Source organism: Triturus cristatus, chromosome 11 (assembly GCF_964204655.1).
Source record: "Triturus cristatus chromosome 11, aTriCri1.1, whole genome shotgun sequence".
NCBI classification, from domain to species: Eukaryota; Metazoa; Chordata; class Amphibia; order Caudata; family Salamandridae; genus Triturus; species Triturus cristatus.
The window spans coordinates 493,515,293-493,540,447 of record NC_140594.1 but is presented as its reverse complement, the minus strand read 5'-3'; the positions used below and the strand labels follow the sequence as shown (position 1 = coordinate 493,540,447).

At 48.0% G+C, this 25,155-nt stretch overlaps 1 protein-coding gene across 2 annotated transcripts in view; it reads right to left on the bottom strand.

The window, feature by feature from the left end:
- Positions 1–1,005: 1,005 nt before the first annotated feature.
- R3HCC1 (R3H domain and coiled-coil containing 1) overlaps positions 1,006–25,155 on the bottom strand; it is a 224,895-nt gene continuing 200,745 nt past the window's right edge. For both annotated transcript variants that reach the window (XM_085633230.1, XM_085633229.1), the window contains exon 8: positions 1,006–2,666. Coding sequence is in view for 1 of the 2 variants with exons in the window: in XM_085633229.1 (XP_085489355.1) it covers positions 2,542–2,666 (125 nt within the window). In the remaining variant the exon portion in view is untranslated. The remainder of the gene's footprint in view (positions 2,667–25,155) is intronic.

Sequence of the window (25,155 nt, the reverse complement as noted above, 5' to 3'; positions counted from 1 at the left end):
TGACCGTTGGAGTCCACTTCTCATTCCTGGGTATAAGAGGGAGCCGTTCCGGTGTCCACATATGTCTCATACAGTAGGAACAGTACACTTCTGTTCTTCTACAGGCCCAGAGTGTGTTTTCGTGAGATGCGGGTCAGGTGTCACTTTTATAGGATTTACCACCAGGTATCTATACAGATACCAAGGAAAGAACACATTCACCTTCAGATATCTATTTCTATCTTCAATAAGAGGTTGGTCCTCAGTTTTAAATGTACTAGAAGAAAACATATAAAGAGAAGAGGAAAACGTCCCCTGCAGAATTAAAACAATACATTTTCAGTTTCAATTTTTTAAATCCCATGATCGTTTGATCCACCACTGGCAAACGTGTATTACAAGGTTGCCTCTGCAAATTAAATTAGATATCTGGTCATTTTTAAGACATAGGTGCTTTCAGTACCATATGAGTAACATGCATTGAATGGCAACAACAACAAAAAAGTATTTCAAGAGCTAAAATGTATCATCCTTTGAGTCAACAGTGAATCTTTTTTTCTCCTTCCAGAAATGTTATTTCAAAAGTTTTACAAAGCAAAAACCAAAATAAATATACCACTGTCTTGAATAAGGCAGGTTTTCTTTCATTGTGTAATGAGAACTGCAAACTTGGGTGGAGAATAAGGGATTGAGTGCTCGGGGCACTGTACACAAATATTAAAGCATTGGGGTATCGAATGCGGTGCTTAGAAGAGAAGGGATGTCATCAGTGCATCCCTTTACCACGACGTAAGATAACCAAAACAAGTCCATTCGCACTCGCAAAATTATTAATACAAATAATTCTTTCACATAAGTCTGGCAGATGAACCATAACCAAATTAAAGGAAAAAAATTGGAGAGCTTAAGGACAACTAAAATACTTATTTGTATCATTAATTTTGCGAGTGCAAAGAGACTTGCTTTGTGTAATGAGAACTAGTGGACTAAAATGACAGAACATAGTCAATGACAAAACAATGCCCATCTTGAAAAGGGTTGTTTATTAACAACGAAGTGGTAAACTCTCGTACAACATGGATATTAGCTCCAGTCAAACAAGTCATCCTTACCAATAAAGTGAGAGCCAGGGGATACTAAGCACAAAGTTAGAAACAATAAGATTAAGCTCTAATTATGTTAGGCTAGCAAACTATCTGGTCTCCCAGATGAAAATAGTGGTCCCTTAAATACCAACTGCAAAGGGTTGAGCATTTACTAAGTGAGCAATTCGCACCACATTCCCTTTGAGCTCCTCGTTTTTGTGGGAGGTGGGGGTGTTATGTGCTAATACAGCAGGTTATTTCAGATTCAGAGTAATGCAAACAGCGCGTAGGCACTGTTTGCATGTCAAATCCGAATACTCAAAACCTCTCATGTACTTTTTTAGCCTAACTTGAAACGGATTTTGTGCACAAGTTTATGCTTAAAACATAGTTAGCACATCATCAGTAAAAGGGACCTAAGAGGGTAAAAGGAAAAATGGCAGCTGTATCTTTGAGAGCTGCTGCCCAGAAAATTAAATGAACATCTTTTCAGAAACAAAAACTAGCTGAATTTTAGCTAACCTTGGTATAACTAGTGTGGACTCTAACCCATGCAAAACATTTGCAGGATTAGGATTTAACACTAACAAAAAGTCAACATATATTCAAGTAACAATTATAACAGAGTGGTAAATGGTTATATTTTGCTCCTGCTGTCATTACCAAACGGAGAAATGTGACCAGTGTTTGGGCTTAATTACATAAAGAGTTTTGAAAATTCACTCACACTGCAGTTTACTGACAAAATGACATCTTTGGAATTTTAGAAAAACAAAATGCTTTCAACTTTTTTGGACAGTCAGTCAAAATAACTTTTGTGAAGCAGCAGAAGTTCATCATATAACGCTTTAAGGTAACTTACCAGCCTATACTGCTTTTTTTTCATGGCAGGTACCCCTTAACGGGGATAAGATGCAGTAGGATTACAAATATCCAACATAAAGTTGTCTATTTTGAGATTCAGCAATAACCAACATAGCTATTGTGTGCATGACTGAAACAAAACAGTTTGTTCCATGACATAGACAGGAACCTGTGGAAGGCAACAGGAACAAAGTCGACAGTACCCAAGATGGGTGAAACAGGAGTCCGGTTTCACCAGAAAAAATATTTCACAGCATGAATAAAGCTTTGATCCCAATATATGGATCGCTGGGACACAATGTCTTAAATCCCATTTGCTTGAAAGAAACAACTACAATCTTTTGTAACACAAAATGCTTCAGCCTTTACAACTTTTTTTTATTGTCTTGCATGTATGCAGAGGAGGCAAATGCAGCAACGTATTTGGCATAGACATTTTTCTTTTCCTAAAGAAACAATCCATCAGCAAGAAGCAATTACTTGAAATATCCACAAATGCAGAAGTGGGAGTACTGCAGGAATTGAAAGAAAATCTGAAAAAAACTGGTTGAAATGTTGTCTGCTCTACACCGTTTTATCGGAGCTTTGAAGCATGACGGCAAGCAGCTTCACTTCACTCTGGAGGCATGTCCTCAGACACAGACTTCCTCTTTCTTGGCAGCCCCAAAGCTCTGTTTAAAAACCTTTTTGCCACCGTAGTGTCAGTTTGTGGTCTTTCTTTGTATGGCAGAATGGCATCTAAAAATAATGAACAATACAAAAGTAATAGTTAAGTCAAAGAATAAAAACACTTGCGATAAACATCAAGAAAAGGGCAGGGGGCAGATAAATGGTTTAAGTGGGAGGGGGCTTTTTGCTCTGAACAGTTACAAAAAACGAGTGTCAGGCAAAAAGAAAACAGAAGCACTGCTTGAAATATAGCAAAGGCTCTGCAAAGCAGTAACATCTTGCAGGCTTCTTGTTGGTGATACAAGCCTAGATCGTTTACCATTATGAGAAGCTGGCCTTTCAAAATTTACACCCAACTAGTATTTCCTCCGTACTGGAGGTGAAAAGGAGTATATTACTTACCTTATAAGCATCTGTTAGTCGCGTGTAGTGCTGCAGATTCACATGCTATGCACAATCCTGCCATCTAGTGTCGGCCCGGGCTTTACAACTTGTTTTTCTCATAGAAGTCTTTGTTGCTGATCCGACAGAGACTTCTCCTCTTTGGGTGAATGCGCATGGCCAACGGCTCTATTGTTAGATTGTTCATTTTTTCTCACCATTTTGGCGAGTGAGGATCTACACAGAGCATAGATTGTTGGTCCCGGATATGTGCACTTGTTTTTGTCTTGGAAAAGTCTTTGGAAGTCACGGGATAGGTGATTCGTCCTTTGGATCACAGTGCGCATGGGCATCGGCACCATCCTCAGATTGTTTTTTGCCAGCAGGGAAATGATGGAGTTTTGTAAGAAAGAGAAAAGAAGCCCATGTATGCTGAATCTAAATAAGATAATACTGGAACAGATAAAGGTAGCCAATGAGGCGGGTGGGCGTGTGTGAATCTGCAGCTCTACATGCCAAGAACAGATGCATACGGGTAAGTAGCGTTTTCCGTTCAAGGCATATGAGCTGCAGATCACACACTGAGCATAGATTGTATAGCAGTACCCGCTTCTAGCGGCGACCACCAGTATCTGTTGCAGAAGTTTGAAATAGTGTTTTGAGTACAGCCTGGCCCACACTAGCTTGCGGTTTTGTTTGCACATCTACACAATAGTGTTTTGTGAATGTGTGCGGTGTAGACCATGTGGCTGCTCTGCAGATGTCATCTAGGGGAATGTTCCCTAAAAATGCCATTGAAGCTCCTATCTTTCGGGTAGAGTGGGCTTTAGGAGGAACAAATAAGGTGCGTTTAGCTTTGGGATAGCAAATCTGTATGCATTTGACAATCCACCTTGCTATGCCAGATTTCGATATGGGGTTGCCTTTATGTGGACTTGAGAAGGACACGAAAAGTTGTTTGGTTTTTCGAAAAGGTTTTGTTCTTTCAATGTAATAAAGCAGTGCTCTTAACATCTAGAGTGTGAAGAGGTCTTTCTGCAACTGTCTGTGGTTGCGAGAAGAATACGGGCAACTCCACAAACTGGTTGAGGTGGAAGGGAGAAATAACTTTAGGGAGGAATTTTGGATTGGTTCTGAGAACATCTTTATTATGATGGAGTTGTATGAACGGTTCTTGAATAGTTAGTGCTTGTAGCTCACTGACTTTTCTAAGGGAAGTAATGGCTACTAGGAAAGCAACTTTCCATGTTAGAAACTGTAGTTTGCATTTGTGCAGAGGTTCAAAAGGAGGACCCAATAGTCTTGTGAGGACAATGTTTAAGTTCCACACAGGGGAGGGGGGTACCATGGGGGGAATTATTCTTTTGAGGCCTTCCATAAATGCTTTGATGGCAGGTATCCTGAAGAGTGATAAGTGTTGTCTATTTTGTAAATAGGCTGCTATGGCAGCGAGGTGTAATCTAATAGATGTATATGCTAAGTTACATCTTTGGAGATGCAGTAGGTAACCTATGATGTGTTGAATTGACACATCTAAAGGATTGATGGTGTTGTTGTGGCAATATTTCACAAATCTTTTCCACTTGGCAGCATAGCAGGCTCTAGTGGTGGGGCGACTAGCTTCTCCGATAACGTTCATACAGTCAGTGGGAAGGTTAAGGTAACCGTACTCTAAGACCTCAGGAGCCAGATCGCTAGGTTGAGCTGTGCTGGGTCCGGGTGTCTGATCTCTTCATGGTTCTGGGTTAAGAGGCGTGGGGAGAGGTGTAGTTTTTGGTGCGGGACTAGAGACAGTTCCAGTAATGTGGTGTACCACTGTTGTCTGGCCCATGTTGGAGCAGAATGAGGGTCAGTGAATGTTGCTGCAGTTTGCGCACTACCAGTGGGATGAGTGGGAGAGGCGGAAAAGTGTACGCAAATCTGCCTGACCAATTCATCCATATCGCATTGCCTTTGGACAATGGGTGTGGATATCTGGCGGCGAAGAGTGGGCATTTGGCGTTTTAGTGTGGCGAAGAGGTCTATCTCTGGTTGCCCCCACAACTGGAAAAAGGGTTGAAGAACTTGTGGATGAAGTTCCCACTCGTGAATCTGTTGCGTTTGACCACTTAACAGACCGGTGATGCTGTTCTGGACTCCTAGAACATGTTGGGCTAGGAGAAAAATGTTTTGAGGAATAGCCCATCTCCAAATGCTTTGCGCTAGTTGGGAGAGCTGTAGGGAATGTGTCCCGCCCTGTTTCTGTATGTAGTACATGGCTGTCATGTTGTCGGTGCGGACTAGGACAGCTTTGCCTGATTTTTGCTTTTGGAATGCCTTTAGGGCCAGAAAAATCGCTAGTAACTCTAGGTGATTGATGTGGAGTAACTTTTGTTGTGGAGTCCACGTGCCCTGCATGGTGTGATGTAATAGATGAGCTCCCCAGCCAGAGAACGATGCATCCGCTGTTAACACAATCTGTGGAATCGGCTCGAGGAACGGTCGTCCTATGGTAAGGTTTTTGGTGTTCCACCACTGCAGAGAGCGAGAAGTGCGGCCGTCCACCAACACCAGATCTGTTAGCTGACCTTGAGCTTGGTTCCACCGACGTGCTAAGCACTCCTGCAGAGGACGCATTTGGTGTCTTGCGTGAGGTACTATGAATATGCAAGAGGCCATCATCCCTATGAGCTGCATGAACACTCGAGCTGGAAGAGAATATTGCAGCTGAAATTTTGTTAGGAGTTTCTGCATGCTTGCTATCCTGGCGGGACTGGGGTATGCAAGTGCTTTTGAGGTGTCTATTGTGGCACCGAGGTACTGTTGTATGTGGGACGGTTGTAGATGAGACTTTGCGGGGTTTACTGTGAACCCTAAGTCGTGGAGTAGCTGGATTGTTGCGTGAGTGTGACGTACACACTGATTGTATGAGTTGGCTTTTATGAGCCAATCGTCCAAATATGGGAAGACGTGAATGTGTTGTCTTGTCAGGTGAGCTGCAACTACTGCCAGACACTTGGTGAATACTCTGGGTGCTGTGGTGACTCCGAAAGGGAGTACCTTGAATTGGTAGTGCTGGCCTTCCACTACAAACCTGAGATATTTTCAGTGAGAGGTGTGAATGGGAATATGAAAGTAGGCGTCCTTGAGATCTAGAGTGGCAAGGAAGTCGCCTTGGGACAGGAGAGGAAAGACTTGTTGAAGCGTGATAATGTGAAAGTGGTCTGAGTGTATGTAGAGATTTAGGGGTCTGAGGTCTAGGATAGGTCTCCGAGATTAGTCCTCCTTCGGGATGAGGAAATACAGGGAGTAGACGCCTGTGTTTTGCTGATGCAGAGGGACTGGTTCTATTGCATGTTTTTGTAGGAGGGAGATTACCTCCTGATTTAGCAGTGATAAATGTTCTAATGACATTGGGTGCTGTCTGGGTGGTATGGTTGGGGGAGTAGAGATGCGTTCCAGACAGTAACCTGTTTGAACGATTTGCCTCACCCACATGTCTGTGGTGATGGTGTTCCAGACAGGAAGGAACTGTAGTAATCTTCCTCCGACAGGTGGAGGATGGTCCAGGGGGAGCGGAGGGAAGACACTGGGTAAGAGTGGAGGCAGAGCGGGCGTTGTTAGTTTTGCCTCTACCTTTGTTGCTATTGCCTCTGTAGCCTCCTCTCTGATAACCCTTGGTGAATGTGGTTTGGGTGGGAGTCTTGTAAGATGTGGAGGGGTTGTCTGAGGAATAGCCTCTGGAGTTGCCTCTGTAAGAGGAGCGACGAAAGGAGCGTCTGGGAGCTTGCGATTGCAAGGCTCCCATTGATTTAGCCGTGTCAGTGTCTTTTTTCATCTTTGAGAGATGAATTCACGGTCCGAACAAGTGTTCCTGGTCAAATGGCCGATTGAGAATGGAAGTTTGTACTTCAGGTTTAAAACCGGAAATGCGTAGCCAAGCGTGTCTATGCAGGAGGACACTTGTGTTTATGGCTCTGGAGGCGGTGTCTGCCACGTCTTGAGCGCAGTGAATGGAGGGGTTAGTGATGAGCTTACCCTCTTGTATGAGGTCGTTAGCCCCGTTTTTATATTGGTCAGGCAGGTGTTGCAATAGTGTCTAGCTGGTCGTAGTGCGCCCTATCATATCTAGCTAACAAGGCTTGAGGGTTGGCGATACGCCGTATGTTAGCTGCTTGAGATGCTGTGCGTTTCCCGGAAGCGGCCAAGAGTTTGGACACTTAGTCGGGAGGTGGAGCATCCCCATACGTTTGAGAGTTAGCCCTTTTCCTGGCGTTGGAGAATACTAACGAATCCAACGGAATATAGCCTTTAATGTATGCTGGGTCGGCTTTATATTTCTTTTCTATCCTTGAGTTGATAACCCTAGCCCTAACGGGGTCTTTAAATACTTCAGGTGCATGTTTAATTACCCCTTTCAGCATGGGTAGAATGGAGGTGGTCTTTTGTGAGATGTCAAAAGAATCCATTAAAAAATCCTCATCCACGGGGTCTGTGTGTAAGTCAACCCTGTGGTACTGTGCAGCTCTGTGAACGAGCTGTTGACGTCCATGGTATCCTCTGGAGGGGAAGGTCTAGAGGGATAGATGTCATCCTGTGGCACGTTAGGGACATCTGGTGTATTGTAATCGTCCCATGGGTCTGGGGTATGAGGTGGACTAGGATTCCCTAGTGGCTCATCATCTGCACCCACCCCTGTGTCATCAGAAGCGTCATCATCGTCTACTGGTGGAGGAGATGGTGTAGGAGAGTGGTGTGGTGGAGGAGGAGGAGGAGGTGGAAAAGGGATCCTGAGAGGAGATGTCGCAATGTCCCTCTTTTTAGGTGCTGGAGCCGGTGTAGGAGAGTCCAGTGGTCTCCTTTTAGAACTGAGAATCAGATGACCAGTCTTTGGATCTTTAAGAAGAGTCTTTTGGGTGGGATCTGGTTTAAAAAGCTCTTCTGTGGGAGGCATGTCCTTCGGTGCAGATTTTTTCGGTTCCGAATGCTTGCGCGGCACCGACTGTAGAGCGTTTTTGTGCTCTTTGGGCTTGGAACCGTGTGGTTTTGGAGGGGTCTGTAGGGGCCTGCGGAACCGGTTGTTCCGAATGCTTTTTCGGCTCCCAAGTTTGAGAGTCTGTAGTCTTCGGTAGTAGCTTTTTGGTCGGTTCCGATAGTTTTTTCGGAGTCAAGGGATTGGTGCCGGTAGGTTTGGGTGCCGAGTGCGGAGATGCGGAGGCAGTAGTGGGCACCGAGGAGGAGTGTGGTATCTTCTTTTTCGGTGCCGGGGTCTGAGTTTCGGTACCGACAGCAGACTGACTCGATCCCAAGTGGCCTGAAGGCTTTGTTGTTGGCTTCTTGGCCGGGCCCGGAGGAGGGGCGTGAGAAGTACTTTCTCGGAGTGCACCTGGGCCAGAAGGCGAAGGTGTAACTGAAGCCATTTTCGGGGGTGGGGGTCGGGTCGATGGCAGTACTAACGACCCGTTGCCCAGGAGTGATGTCTTCGATGTCGGAGTCTGCTTCGGAGGCGCGGACGAGGCCTTTGACCCGCTCCTGTTCTGGTACATTGACGCCCTCTTGGAAGATGTTGTCTGGAATGGAAGTCGACGAGCGAGCCATTCTTCTTTGAGCTCGACGATCCCGAATGGTCTTTTTGGAGCGGAAAGAGGTACAAGCTGGACAGTCTCTGGCCTCGTGCTCCGGTGAAAGGCAGAGGTTACACACCTCATGCAGATCTGTGTGTGGGAATTGTTCGACCCACATTGAGGACACTTCTTGAATGGAGTCCTTTCCATGAGCCAGATGTAGAGGCCCAGGTAGGCCCAAAGGCCTTCGTCGACGACCGGAATCAAGGACTTCGAAGTTGGTGAGATGTGCGAGGATCGGGATCAAAAACAAAACCGTAGAAAAAGGTGAAGGATTGCGCGTCGAAAGTGGGATCGGTACCAAGCTGGAGCGCGATAAACACATCCGATCCCGATGGCGGAAAAAAAACAATCTGAGGATGGAGCCGATGCCCATGCGCACTATGATCCAAAGGAGGAGTCACCTATCCCATGCCTTCCAAAGACTTTTCCAAGACAAAAACAAGTGCTCAAATCCGGGCCCAACACCAGATGGCGATCTATGCTCAGTGTGTGATCTGCAGCTCATATGTCTTGAACATATTTATATATATAGTTTTATTTGGGGGGGGGATATAGCCTATTTATACATGAAATCTGACACTAGAAAATGTAACGGAGAGGCAGGCGGGTGCATGTAAATCTGTAGCACTCCAAGCTACGAATAGATACAAAGTAAGTAGCATACTCTATTTGTAGCATTTGTTGGCTGCAGATACACATGCTATGCATAGCCTGTAAAGCAGCTTTCCTCCTGCGGTGGCTTCAGGAATCTGATGGTGCAGATATATAGAATAAAGTTCTTAAAACTGTTTGATCAACAAGAGCTTGTTGTCTTGCTTGGACATCCACACACTAGTGTTTAGTAAAAGTATGTGGATTAGTCCATGTAGCTGCTTTACAAATGTCAGCTAAAGGAATGTTACATAGCAAGGCAAAAGAGGATTCTTTCTTTCTAGTAGAATGTGCTTGTGGGACTAATGGCAATGTAAGTTTGGCTATTATGTAACATATCTGGATGCATTTTACTATCCATTGTGCAATTTCTGATTTTGAAATTCTTGGGTTGGAGAAACAACAAATAAGTGTTGTGTTTTCCTAAACTTTTTTTCTTCTATCAATCAAATACATTAATACCATTTTAACATCAAGTGTGTTAAGTGCTCTTTTTGCAACTGTCTACAGTTTTGGAAAAAACAAAGGGAGGTCCGGTATATAACTTTTGCAAGAGACTTTAAATTCATCCATAGTCGTACCTTGTTTTTGAAAAGTTGAAAGTAAGGTTCTTCTATTGTGAGGGCCTGTAACTCTCTAACCCTTCCTATTCATGTGATCGCTACTAGAAAAGCAACCTTCTAGGACAGGAACTGTAGTGGGAAGGAATGCAAAATCTCAAAAAGCACGCCCAGTAGTCTTGTACGAACTATATTTAAATTCCATGATGGACTGCCGATGCCCGTGGAGGAATTATTCTTTTAGACCCTTCCATGAAAGCTTTAATGACCGGTATGCAGAAAAGGAACTGGTGCTTTCAATTTTGTAGGTATGTTACTACAATTGCAGTCATAAGGAAATGTATGCTAGCCTTGATTTTGATAAGTGCAGCAGAAAACATGCTAGTTGTTTTACTGTGGGAGCACAAGGGCCTGTGTGTTGAGCCATACAGTAATGAACAAATCTTTTCCATTTAGCTGCATAGTGGGTTTTAGTAGCTGGATGCCTTGCCTCTCTAATAATGCCCATACACTCTGGAGGCAGCTGTGAGTATCCAAATTCTATGACTTCAGAAGCCAAATTGCGAGGTTGAGTTGTTTGGGGTTGGGATGCATGACTGCAGCGAGTGAGAAGGGCCGGGTGTTGGGAAGCCTCTTGTGAGGTACTAGGGACAGTTCCAGAAGGGTTGTGTAGCAGGGTTGTTGTGCTCAGGTGGGAGTCACTAGGATCATCTTGAGAGATGTCTGTCTGAATTTACATACAAAAAATTGAACGAGTAGAAAAGCATAGGCAAATATCCCTAACCAATTCATCCATAGAGCATTGCCAATGGATTGTGTGTGTTAGTGCCTGGAGGTGAAGCTTTGGCATTTTGAGTTTTCTGCCGTGGCAAACAAGTCCATGTCAGGTGTCCCCCCAACAGAGGAATTCGCATTGGAGGATATGCGGGTGGAGTTCCCACTCATGAAGTTGTAGCTACGTAAGGCTGAGTAGGTCTGCCACAGAACTGTCTACTCCTGGGAGATATTCTGCCAGAAAGTGGATAAATGGCAAAGAGCCCAATGCCAAATCTCATGCGCTAAGCAAGACAACTGTGTTGAATGGGTGCCGCTCTGCTTCTGAATGTAATATATTGCTGTCATGTTATCTGTTTTAGGAGAACAACTTTACGAGTTACACTGGTGTTGAAGGCTTTAAGTGCTACTTGAATCGCTATAGGTCTGCCCATGAGAAGATTGTTTGTGCTGCACCATTGCAATGACTGATGGACTGTAGGCGGAATAAACACGAAGGGCTATATGTCCAAAAGCATTTTTGAGGGCGATAACAGCCTGATTTGCAGAAATGAGCCGTTTCCGCTGGCAAATATGCTTTTTCATATGTACAAAAGACAAAATGCGATTTGGTAGCATATTACTGAATAGGGATTTGTGTTTAGCGATTCGGTACTTGAAAGGGTATGCTTAGGGCGTCTTTTCCAAATACTGAAATTCAGTGCTATTTGTGAATGTATTATGACCGAATTACGGTTACAAAACTTTCATTTTTTACAGACACCTCAAGGGTTGTAGTAAACATTTGCAAATAGGAATGGGTCCCCAAGGGACCCCTTGTGAATGATGAAACAAATATTTTTTAAGAGCAGGCAGTAGTCAAAGGTTGTCTAGGACCACTAAAATCAACATAAGGGTTGTCTGGATTAGCGCATGGTGCTTCACTAACATAAATGTTATAAATGATTGACCTAATACTGTTTTTTCAAGAAAACTATATAAAGATACGTTTTTTCCATATAAACAATATTCTCTTTTGTCTCTCTCTGTGACAATAATCGAATTATAAAATAACACTTTGCATGACCATTTGAATACATTTTTCATTCCTGTGCACCTTACGTGTGCTGAAAAGATACGTCTGGACCAGTTGTTGCTTATACTACACTTACATAAGTGAGCACCATATACTAAGCCAGCTTCACACAGGCACTTTGCCCATTCGGTCTTGCAGGACTTCCTAGCATAAATCACGTTTGCAGACCTTCCTCCGTGGAGGTATTGCTTGGGTATCTATTCTAAGGGAAGGATCTGCAGCTAAAAGTCTCTAGCAGATGATAAATTTACTTAACCTTTGGTAACGCCTTATATGGTAGAGACTGTTCCTAGCCACAGAATCCTTACCGACCCACCCATCCTCCCTACAAATGGTTTTTTAGGTACAGGGCTGCTCCCTTGTCAAGGTCCTAGTTTCATACACCAGTGGCTCCAGGCTCCTAACATGTAAAGTTGCAAAAAGAAACTGTTGTCAGCACACTGAGGTAGCGCCTATATAGTCACCACACACTTCACTTCCGGTGCGGATAACGCCGCTTACGCAACGCGGTGGCGAGCACCACCACTTACTGGGGCGCAGGGGTAATGCTCACAAAAAAATTTCAGATCCAGTCAGACGCCTGGAGATAATTCTTTGGTAAGGAATCAGTGGCTAGATAAAGTCTCTACCAGATAAGGCATTACCAAAGGTAAGTAGCTTGTTCTTATAGTTCTGAGGAAGTAAAAAACTTAACATTGGCAATTACGGAACTCCATACAACTGTTGCATGAAAAATAATCTAACTAATGAGCGCATGCCCACTTTCTTCCTAGTGTGATGGGTGCTCTCTAAGTGGTAGCTGTGGAGAGCAGCCTTCAGGCTTAGGTCAGAAGGAGTGTAAATCAGCTTGCTTTACAGACCTTAATCTTATTGGTATAGGTTAAGTGAAAAAAAAACAGTGTATTTATAAAACTAGGTATTTATTATAAGACACTCACTAACACATAACAATGTCTCCTACCCGGAGATATAACACGATGCACATAATACTTTGCAAATAAAACAGTTAAGTAGCACAAATACACAGTGGTCGCAAGGGAGAGACCAAACCATATACTAAAATAGTGGAATGCGAACCACTGCTCAAGACAAGAGTGGACCTAGAAGGCGGAGAAGAGCCGGGGAATCAGGGAACCACCCAAGGTGAGTATCTAGGAACCCCACAGAGGTCGTGTGCAGAGTGGGAACACGACTGCACACTCAATTCAAGGCAATGAGTAAGTTGCAATTTTAAAGAAGAAGGACCATTCCCAGTGGACCCAGACGAAACCCTGTGGAAGACAGAAGGTTGGAGTCACCCCACCCTCGGATACCCTAGGAACCAGGATACCTAAAACAGGGAAGCAGAGTGCATAGGTGTGAAGTGACGTCGGAAACCGCCATCGAAACCAACGGAGGACTTCAGGAAGATGTCGCTGAAGAAGAAGGTGAAAGTGTCCGGTTGAACCCAAAGGTGGATTCAAGTTGAGACGTACCTGCAAGCAGAGGGGACAGGGTCTATGCCACTCAGGAGTTACGAGGAGGCACGGAAGATGAATGCCCACCAATGTCAGGAGATGCAGGAGAGTTGACCATGACCTTGGAGCTGCAGCTGTGTGGACCAGCGATGCGGAGGAAGACCAGGATCTGTTCATGAGCTGTCCCATGCCGGATGTCGAGAGCTGAGGGGTCGGTGTCCGTCGGGACCACTAACGAGTTTTGGCAACCGCAAACAACGTGGTAGTCGAAAAAGGTGCGGTGTCGGGAACAGCAAGGTCCAAGTGACTCACCACGAGCAGGGGAGTCGGAGTAGGCCACGAGCAAGCATGGGAGCCCACTGAAGCCAAAGAAGACCCTCAAAAGGATCCACAGACAGAGTCGCCAAAGGACCTCGAGTAGCTCACCAAAGATGCAGGCCCATGGTGCTAGGGATGCAATGAGGATAAAGATCTAAGAAGCCGGAGATGCTTGAGGTTGGGGCTTCTTGGAGCCCGAAGATCTCTGGTGAAGAGATTCAACAAGCCTTGGCAATGGCAATTCGACGCGGTGCACAGGGGTTCGGTTCCTGCGGGTCCGACGAGGGATACTGGCCTTAAACTTGGTGAGAAGACAGTGCAGGCCTTGAGGAAGTTTTAGAACAACCACTTGTGTTCGTGGGAGACCAGGAAAAGCAGACCGGTGGGCTGTGTTGCGGTGCCTGCAGATGCAGGGAAGTGACTCCTTCACTTCAAGGGAGATTCCTTCACGTGACTTGGATGTCCACAGGCCTTGAGAGGTTCCTGTATGGAGCATGGGGACAGGCGTTGCAGCAGGCTTGCAGGACGGTGAGACCAATAGCAGGAGGAGTCTTCCCAGTTGCAGTCTCGGTGTCCAAGGTGAAGTTCAACGAAGTCCAGAGTACCCAGACAGTCGAAGATGAAGTGGTTTCGGATCTGAATCTTATCCCACAACGATTCTAGGGACTCACCTGCAGGTAAGCCCTTAAGTACCCTTAGGTAAGGGTTGGGATGATTCAGGGGTCCCTTGACAGTAGGGAGGATTCTACCATGTCGTTTGTCCAGTATTGCGCCAGAGCATGAGCCAGCGGCTCCCTCAACTTGTTTGAACTGGAGTATGCAAGGAGGGAACCAAAGGTGCCCTTCAAGCAGTCTCAGCGTCGCTGGCAGGTGCCCCCACCCTGCCCCTATACACTAAACCCTGTCTGGGAGGTGACCACACCTCCCTGCGACAGAAAATCTATTTTCTGCCTTCCCCTGCTCGAGCTTGGCTCAGCTGCAGGAGGGCAGAAACAGGCCTCTGGTCGGCCAAAGCCCAAGCTTGCTGTCCGGCTCTGGAAGACTGGTACCGAGAACACTGAGGGCCTCCCGGAGGAGCTTTACAGTGCATGGAATCATACCTCCCATGCCATTTACGGCGTGGGGGCATGATTCCAAAATGTTTGACACCAAACATGACAGGGTTCGTTACAGCCAGTTTAGAGATGGTCATCGCAAATGACGCATAGCCACTTTATATGTTGTAATGACTGATGCACTTACAACCTGGGAGAATGGACCCCAAAGGTTGTAGGGGCGCCCGCTCATGCAGGGGCACCCTCACACTTGAAACCGCACACCCTGCCTTCAGGATTGAAAGGCCTGTCTTAGGGGTGACTTATAGGCTTTAAGTGTAGTGACCTCAGATATAAGAAAACATATCTGCCGTAGGTGGTGCTAGCACCAGCTTACACAGGCTGTAATGGCAGGCCTGTAGTCGCAATTTGAGTGGACTCTCATGGGTTGCATAATACATGCTTCAGCCCATGGGAGACCTCTGGTGTACCTATGCCCTAGGTACCAGATATTAGGGACTTAGAAGGGTGCACCAGTAGCCAATCTTGAGTATATCCAAGTACTCACCATGTCCAATTTAGTGGAGAAATCAGAGGCTGGGGTCCTGGTTAGCAGGATCCCAGCCAGATTAGTCAGAAACAGCATCACATGAGGCAAAAAGTGGGGTTAACCATAAAAGCAGATCCTACATTCGTACAGTGCCCATCCTGAAGGCATTTACTGTCCAAGCAGTAGTGCTTTGTTAACATTTTCATCAAAGCCCACGTTGCAGCCTGACAGAAGTGCAGCACCAGAACTCTGCGTCCTAACACACTGGTCGCAGCCTGTGCTCTGGTGGAATGAGCACACCAGCCCTCCGGAGATTGCTTCTTGGTCAATGCACAGTAAATCTTATTGCAGAGCACAATTCATCGGGAGATGGTTTTCTGCATGGACTTTTTCTTGGCTCCGACATAACCCATGAAAGGTTGAACATCAACTCAAAAATGTTCTGATGTGGTCAAGGTAGAACGACAACGCTCTTTTTAGGTCCCGCCAATGGAGTCTCTTCTCTTCCTTAGAGGGATGAGACCAAGCATCAAAGGTAGGGAAGGTGATGGACTGGCCTAAGTGGAACGGGGTGACTACCTTTGGCAAGAAGGATGCTCGAGTCTGAATGACCAATTTGCCTAGCTAAAAAGAGATGTACGGAGGCTGAGATGACAGCACATGCAGTTCACTAACCCTCCGAGCAGATGCAATTGCCACCAGGAAAGGCAGTCTTGATGGTTATGAAGCGGATCACGTAAGAAAAATTAGAACCATATTGAAGTCCCACTAAGGCATAACAAAGGGAGCAGGAGGGAGCATATGCTGTAGACCAGGGGTCTCCAACCTTTTCTGTATTGAGAGCTACTTCAGCTCAAGGAAGGAGTCGTTACTTTTCTTTAACTCCAGTTCTGTAGTAGGGGTATCTCTGTTATAGTCATAATCTAGTGAATAGTCCCGCCCAAGTGCGCGGACCCCGGAGCAATACAAATAATCTCTTAAGTTGTCAAGTCATGCAGACTGCATCCACACTTAAGAGAGAATTTCAAAGACAGATAATGCAGCCTATATCCACAGGCTACACTGTCCAGTACTTCAACTAGAAAGAGTTCCACCAGCAACCACCAACAGCACTGCCTTTCCAGCTTTTTCCATAGAGAAAGAAACCTGCCTCTTCCAGCAAAAGCCTCTGGAATGATAGAGAGGAAGGAATGGACAGACAAGCCCCATAGGCTGCCATTATGTGGCTCAGAACAGGATACTGTGCCTTTAAGAAAACTTTCCAGAGATTTCCCAGTATCCCAGAATGCACAGCAGGTCCCTTTTACTTTCAGTTCTTTTTGAAGGCGTAGCACGCCAGACCTGTAGCATTCCTTATATTAACATTCATCTCTCCACCGGGGAGGAGGGCGGGCGCTTAGGACTATAACAGAGATACCCCTACTACAGAACTGGAGTTACAGAAAAGAAACAACTCCTTCTGTAGTAGGGGAACTCTGTGTATAGTCATAATCTAGTGAATAGAATGGCAAGCCCATCCCCACACCAAAACGGCAGTGGAGAAGATACAACATAATATCACTACTGTGCGGACAAATTTCGCAGCGAAGCCTGCCCAACCTGCGCATCTGCCCGGGCATCCGCGTCCAGACAGTAATGCGCCGCAAAGGTATGGACCGACTTCCAAGTGGCCGCCTTGCAGATTTCTGCAATCGGAACGTTACGCAGCAAAGCAGTCGTGGCAGCTTTGCCCCTGGTGGAATGAGCCTTAGGTCTACCCCCTAAGGTCTTATTAGCCTTTTGGTAACAACTGTATACAGGACACAATCCACCGAGAGATGGATTGTTTGGAGGTAGCAAGACCGGTCCTGACTGATCCATAATTGATAAACAATTGGTCTGACCTACGAATATCCTTGGTCTTATCAAGATAAAACTTCAACACCCTCCGAACATCCAGGGAATGGAGAGACCTTTCCGCTGGCAAAGAGGGATTCTGAAAGAACGTAGGTAAAGTTATGGTCTGGTTGACATGAAAATCAGATATAACCTTAGGAAGAAATTTAGGGTGAGTACGCATAACAACCTTAGCAGCATGAAATACAGTGTAAGGTTCATGACAACATAATGCCTGAAGTTCACTCACCCTGCGGGCCGATGTGATAGCCACTAAGAAAGCCGCCTTCCAGGACAGGTGCTGCAACAAAGCCCTGTGAATGGGTTCAAAAGGCTCCTTCATCAACCTGGACAGCACCACATTCAATTCCCAGGAAGGCGAGGGAAGTCTGACAGGAGGAAACACTTTCTTCAAGCCTTCCAAAAAATCCTTGACCACAGGGATCTGAAAGAAGGAAGTCTGTGAAGGGCATTTCCTGTAAGCAGTCAAAGCAGCAAGATGAACCTTAATGGAATGGAAATTAAGGCCAGACTGCGCCAAATGTAAAAGATATGGAAGGATGACATCTTCCTTACAAGTCGTCGGGTCAAAGTTCTTGGACTCGCACCAGATACAGAATCTCTTCCACTTGTAGGCATAGGACGTTCTAGTGGAAGGCCGTTTAGACTCCTTCAGGATGTCCATACAATCTGCTGGTAGATTCAAATGGCCATACTGCACTATCTCAGGAGCCATGCCGCCAAACTCAAGGACGAGAGGTTGGGGTGCAGCATCCGCCCCCGAACTTCGTGAGAAGGTCCGGCCTGCACGGCAGCCGCATGTGAGGAAGGAGAGACCGATGAAGTGGTCCGTGAACCACCACTGCCTGGGCCATTCCGGAGCAATCAGGATCATCCGCGCCCCGACCGGGACAGCTTGATGAGCACCGCCGGAATCAGGGGAATGGGTGGAAAAGGGTACAGAAAGCTGTTCGACCAGTCGATCCATAGCGCATTCCCCAGCGTCCCCCGCTGGTAGTACCTGATTGCGAAGTCTCGGCATTTGCTGTTTTCGGCGGTGGCGAACAGATCCACGTCTGGAGTCCCCCACCTTGCGAAGACTTCTCCTAGTACTTCGTCGTTTATGACCCATTCGTGGTTTTCCTGAAGCAGTCTGCTCAGGGCGTCCGCCTGAACATTCTGCACCCCTGGCAGATGCGTGGCCGTAATAGTCAGTCCTCGGGCTAGAAGCCAGTGCCAGATCGCCTGCGCCTCCTGCGACAGAGTGCGTGATCTCGACCCCCCCTGCTTGTTGAGGTAATACATCGTGGTTGTATTGTCCGTCTGTATCAGCAGTGAGGTGGTCTGGAAGGACGGAAGGAAGGCCTTCAACGCCAGGAAAACAGCTCTGAGTTCCAGGAAATTGATGTGGTACGTCGACTCCAACGGGGACCACTTTCCTTGTATCTGCAAGTCCTCGGAATGCGCTCCCCAGCCTTGGAGAGACGCATCCGTCACTATACTCTCCAAAGGAATGTCCTTGTGGAAGGGAATCCCCTGGAGGAGGTTCTCCGCCGAACACCGTCATTTCAGAGGCTGAAGAGCGTGCCGAGACAGGCGTATCTTGTCGTCCCAAGAGCCTGTCCTCTGATCCCACTGGTCCTCCAGACACTCCTGCAGAGGTCTCATGTGCAGCCTTGCGTGAGGAGTGAGAAAGATACAGGAGGCCATCGAGCCCAGCAGCGAAGACACCTTCCTCACCGTCGTCGATGGAACGGTCATGAGGTCCTGAGCCTTCCGAAGGAGTGATAACCGTCTCTCCTCCGAAGGAGACACGCTTGCTGACAGCGTATCGATGGAGGCCCCCCAAGTACTGTATGCACTGGACTGGAGTAGGAACGGACTTGGACATGTTGACGTGTAACCCCAGCTTGTTCAAAAGAGCGCACGTCCTCCAGAAGTGCTCTTGTGCTTCCGAGAAGGACGAGGCCTTGATCAACCAATCGTCCAGGTACGGGTAGACAAACACCCTGTTCCTCCGCAGGTGTGCCGCCACCACCGCCATGCACTTCGAGAAGGTCCTGGGAGCAGACTTCAGCCTGAATGGCAGTACTGTGTATTGATAGTGATTGGCGCCGACTTGGAATCGCAGGAACTTCCTGTGCTTCCGTGCAATGGGCACATGGAAGTACGCATCCTGTAGGTCTATGGCACAAAGCCAGTCTCCCCGTTGCAGCTGAGGGTAAATCTGATGCAACGATAGCATGCGAAACTTCTCTCTGCGAATCAATTTGTTTGCCTGCCGCAAATCCAGAATGGGCCTGAACTCGTTCTTGTCCTTCTTGCGGACCAGGAAGAACCGAGAGTAAAGACCTCTTCCCCTTTGAGACAGAGGTACGTCTTCCACCGCCTTTTTCCTCAACAAAACGTCTGCCTCCGCCTGGAGCTCTCGCAGCTGGAACTGAGAGCTTACCAGTGGAATCGCTGGAGGAGGGCTGGTAAACCGAAGACTGTATCCATTGCAAACAATATTCAGCACCCACTTGTCCTGAGTAATTTTTCTCCACTCTGCCGGAAAAAATTGAATGCTTCCCCCACTGGAGTGGGTAACGGTTGCAGGGGAAGTAGCCGCTCAGGGCCGAGACCCGGCCGGGCCCTTGGTAGTAGTAGTAGCCTGCTGGCCTCCTCTACCCTTTTGACGTTTCTGGAAGGGCTTCCGGAACAGCTGTGGCTGCTGCTGTTGCTGCTGTCCCGAGCCCTGTCCATGCCCTCTGCCCGCAGACCCGAACCGTCTTTGGTACGGGCGCGTCTTCCTCTCGGGCTTCTCCAACCCGACAGCCGTCAGGGTCTCCGCCTCCGCCTTCATGCGGGCCATCTCATCGTCCGCATGTTTGCCAAACAGGGTCTCCCCCGAGAAGGGCAGATTGGCCACTCTATGCTGGGCCTCCGGCTTGAGCGAAGTCAGGCGCAGCCAAGCGTGACGCCGCTGGTGGACTCCATGACAGTAGGCGTGCGCCGCCAACAAGGACACATCCGTAGCCGCACTGATCACCTGGTTCGAAACCAGCATACCCTCTCGCACCGTATCCAGGAAGTCCTCCTTCCGGTCGCGGGGCAGCAGGTCCGCATACTGCTGGAGGGACTCCCACAGGGCCCGGTCGTAACGCCCCAACAGCGCCCCGGCACTCGCCGCCTTCATGGTGGTAGACGCCGTCCCACACACCTTCCTGCCCGCCGAGTCCAGCCAGCGGCTTTCCTTGTCGGGCGGAACCGTCGAGGAAGGAGTTGCCGCATGCTGCTTCCTTGCCGCCGTCACGTTGACAGAGTCCGGCTTCGGGTCCATCCGTAAAAAAGCAGGGTCCGAGTCCGTGGCCCGATACTTTTTCAGGAGCCTAGAGGGGGCGGATTTCGTCACCGCGGGAGTGAGGAACAACTCCAACGCGGGTTCCGCCAGTCCCGGAACTAGAGGCAGTAGGGGGCGAGACAAGTGCTTTTTGTGTAGAGTCTCGAATATCACGACATCGTGGGTGTCGGCACCGTCACCGTGATCCCCAACTTGGCCGCACCACTCAACAGTACCTCCTGGAAGGAGACTAAATCGTCCACAGGAGACACCCTAGTCCCCGGCGAGTCCGACAGCGTCGGCGAGAAATGCCTAGCCGAGGACCGTGCGCGCGACCTGGACCTGCGCCTCCTATGGCGTCGCCCTGACGTCGACGACGACCGACCACGGCTCCGCGATCTTCTCCTCCTTTCGGAGCGGGAGCGCGACCTCCTCGGCTTTGGCCTGTCCACCGGCCTCGCCGGGCCCGGCGACCTTGGGCGTCGTGGCCTCGGAGTCCCCTGCGGTGGAGTCGGATACCTGGACAGGGAGACCGACCGTGGCGGCCCCAACGGTGTGCGAGGCGGTATAGAGCGAGGCGGGGGGGGGTGGAGGCGGAGACGCCGGAGGCGGTGGCAGTGGTGGAGGAGGAGGCGGTGGTGGCGGAGGAGGTGAAGGTGGAGGCCTCCGCGGAGGCGTATACACCACGGAGTACACCGATCCCGGTGTCCTACTCCTGACGTCAGGGCACCCCCCTGCGCCGTCTGCACGACGTACGTGACGTCACGCGCCTCTGTGACGCCGATCGCCTCGACGTCGATCTCCTCGACGGCGATCTTCTCCGTGACGTCGATCTTCTCCGTGACGTCGATCGTCTCGATGGCTTCTTCGACGTCGACCGCCGCCTCGACGGCGACCGCCGCCTCTTCGCCGACGGCGACCGGCTATCTCCCCTCGACGGCGAGCGCTGACGCCGTGCTGGACCTCGACGCCGATGACTTGACGGCGACGTCGTCGTCGCCGACGATGCCGTCGACGGCGGCCTGTTCAGCTCCCTCGACGCCGCTTCTCCCCAGAGCCCTGGGGAGACGGCGAACAGACCGTAGTCATCCCCCTCGACGCCGCCGTCGATGCCCTCGACGTCGACGGAGAATGGGGACGCTTGCTGGTCTTCTTGCCCCTGGGGAGCCCCCCAGAGGCCTCAGCATGGGCAGAATCAGCCCCTCCTGACCCACCTGGTGCCTTCAGCCTTCTGTCCTCCAGGACCTGGAGCCTGATCTTCATCCTCTCTCTCAGGGTCCTGGCTGAAAAAGAGCGGCAGATCTCACACTCCTCCGGCACGTGGGACTGGGGAAGGCAGACGATGCACACCCTGTGTGGGTCTGACTTAGCCTTCTTCCTTTCACAATCAGGACACTTGTCAAACAAGCCAGGCATGTTGACAACACCAGAGGAAAGGACTTTACTAATACTAACTCACTTGTAAAAGTGAACAATCCACAAAAAAACCCTTGAAAAGGGAGTGCTCAATGCTCCAGGGTCCTGCTAGCAGGAGCCGGAAAAAAGAACTGAAAGTAAAAGGGACCTGCTGTGCATTCTGGGATACTGGGAAAGTTCTGGAAAGTTTTCTTAAAGGCACAGTATCCTGTTCTGAGCCACATAATGGCAGCCTATGGGGCTTGTCTGTCCATTCCTTCCTCTCTATCATTCCAGAGGCTTTTGCTGGAAGAGGCAGGTTTCTTTCTCTATGGAAAAAGCTGGACAGGCAGTGCTGTTGGTGGTTGCTGGTGGAACTCTTTCTAGTTGAAGTACTGGACAGTGTAGCCTGTGGATATAGGCTGCATTATCTGTCTTTGAAATTCTCTCTTAAGTGTGGATGCAGGTCTGCATGACTTGACAATTTAAGAGATTATTTGTATTGCTCCGGGGTCCGCGCACATGGGCGGGACTATTCACTAGATTATGACTATACACAGAGATCCCCTACTACAGAAAGTCCTGTTGAGCTACTAGCAAATTTTATCACTGTAAAATATTGACAGCACATAAACATTACACTATGACCACCCTAAGCAGGATTATCATAGTGCCACCCAAGTATTCCAGGTGATAGTACCAGAAGAAATGCTAGGGAAACATTATCAATATTAAATGCTAAATGCCCCCACCTGACTGAAAAAGTAACATTCAAATCTTCACATGCCTTGTGGCACAAAGGACATAACCACAGCAATAAGTCTCCTCAATGCAGCTTGACTTATCTTTCAAGTATCAACTTTAAATGTGTTTTGGAATTGCAACCTTTTGTCTTCATCAGTATATCAACTTCTGAAAAAACACAGATTTTTCTATCACCACTTTCCGTTTTGGGCAAACAACTAAATTTTCCTGAAGAAAACCCCTGTTTGAAAAAAATGCCTTTAAAATACACATTTTCATTTTTAAGAAATACATAGTTCCCAAACATCAGCTAGTCATTTTAATTGGGCACACACCTGTACAAATGCCTCACGCAACAGACTGCTTCAAATGCTCAGGTATTACAGTCATAATCCATGGCACCGTAGCACAGAGGTATAGTGCCAATAATGCCCACCAGTATAAATTGTGCCAAGTCTGGACACCATAAGGACCAGGATGGCCACCATATTATTAGTCATGGTCATTATTATGCAGGGGGCAGTCACAATTACATCAGGGACAACCAAATATAGTGCAGTCATGCTCTTAATATGTCACTGATGGCTGCCAGTATACCATAACTAGACCACAAATACCCAAAATAGTAAAGGATGGCCATAATTATGTCATTGCCACTATTATGCCATGAACTGACACATTTGTGCCACAGACTAAACCCATATGATGGGGGCTAGCATACCCATTTGGTAGTCCTTGACACCAGGTGTAGCTTACAGGAAGCAACAGTGTTTATAATGGACGCACACATAGATGAAGGCAGATGAGGCTCTTAATTTTCTCTGCTCCGGATCATAGCTTTCCTCAGCCCTTGGCTGCTCATGCACCCAACTGAAACATTTTCACTGACTCCTGTAGTCCCACACTTTAGTGGGTCAGCACCGATTACTGCTCAGGCTACCACTGCCACTCTTCATTTATGGCCCACTGTTCACACACAGTGACATTGATAAAGCAGGGGACTACCACATGGCTAATCACCTTTTGACTTAGTCCGAGACTGGATGAAGGTGACCATGTGGCAGACTCAATAGGCCGACACAGTGCGTGTTTGATTGTTAATATGAGTTCCTGCTGTAGGCTGGTTGGCTAAAAATCTTGAGAAGTGCTGCCTTTTTTAATATGCTTAGAGTCTCTGTATAGACTCTCTGAATGAGATACTGGGATTGACTTCACCTCTGAGAGCTACTTTGAGGGTCCTGGCGAGCTACTCGTTGGAGACCCCTGCTGTAGACCTTTTAAGACCTTATTTACAATAGGGGACTTCAAAAGGGAAGGCTGATCTGGCAACCATAGAAAAGAGGATATAGCAGATAAATAATCCTTCAATGTATCCAATGCAGAGCCCTGCTGTGCCAGGGTCAGTATAGACAAAAGAACTTGGCAAGGGGCACAGATAAGGGGTTAACTTGTCTGTCTGTACACCATACCAGATATTTGCTCCAACAGCCGGCGTATATCGTCCTGGTGGAGGGACACCGTGCTGCCAAGATAACATTACAGACTTCAGGCGGAAAGCCAAAAGCTGCTCAATCTCCACACATGCAGAGCATTGACAAGTTCAGGTAGCAAATCTACCCCTGCTGCTGCAATAGAAGATCCTCCCAAAGGGGCAGCCTGGACAGAAGATCAATGGACATGCTCAACAGCTTGGCATACAAGAGTCTCCGAGCCCAGTCCTGACCCCCAAGGATGACTTCGGCCAGTTTATTGCTCATCTTCTTGAGAACTCTGGGAAGGAGTGGGAATGATGAAAAGACGTAAAAGACGCCGGAGCTCCCCTTGAGACGTAAAGCATCTCCAGCAAGTGTAGCATTGGAAACTCCAGTGCGCAGAACAGAAGGCATTGTGCGTACTCAAAGGTGGCCAACAGATCCAATCAAGGCTCTTCCCACTGATGAGACCTTGCACCACCTCCGATTGGACCCATGATCCGCTAGGCATCTTCGGCTGAGTTTATCCGCTATGGCATTTAGAGAGCCCCAAGGTGTTGAACCACAAGGGAAATTACATAACGTTCCAGCCATGTCCAGAGACATAGGGACTCTTGACAGAGAATCCACAACCCCACCCCACGCCACCTGTTTGTAGCAGTACCACATGGTGGTGGTGTTCTCTGTGAACACCTACACTAGACTTTCCTTGATGGAGGGTAGAAAGGCTTTCAATTCCAGTCAGATAGCTCGAAGCTCCAACAGCTTGATGTAGAGCCTGGATTCCGCCAGAGACCAAAGTCCTCTGATCTCCACCTCGCCCCGATGGCTGCCTCAGGCCAGGAGTGACGCATCTGTCACTGCTGTAATCTCTGGCTGGGGAAGGTGTCTGCCACTGACCCAATCGCTGTTCATCAGCTACCACTGCAGGTCTTTAGCAGTGCCCTTCGAGATCGGACCATGTTGGAGAGATTCCCCTGATGCTGTGCCTACTAAAAAGCAGAGCCTGCATATGCCAACGGGCATTCGTTGCAAGCGGGATACAGAAGGTCATGAGGGCTAGCAGCATCAGAGTCCATCTCACTGAAATCCAGGCTAGAGGCTAAAACATCAGTATCATAGCCTGAATATCCTGGACACATCACTTAGGAGGATTCAGGATTCCGAAACTGCACTGTGTCCAGAACAGCTCCAATGAAAGGGAGCGTCTGAGAAGGGATCTAGTGTGACTTTAGCACGTTGATCGTGAACCCCAGCGAGTGTCGGAGTTTCTCCTCAGTCTGGAGGTGGGAGACGACCACCTAAGGTGAGCCCACCTTCAATAGCCAGTCATCGAGATAGGGA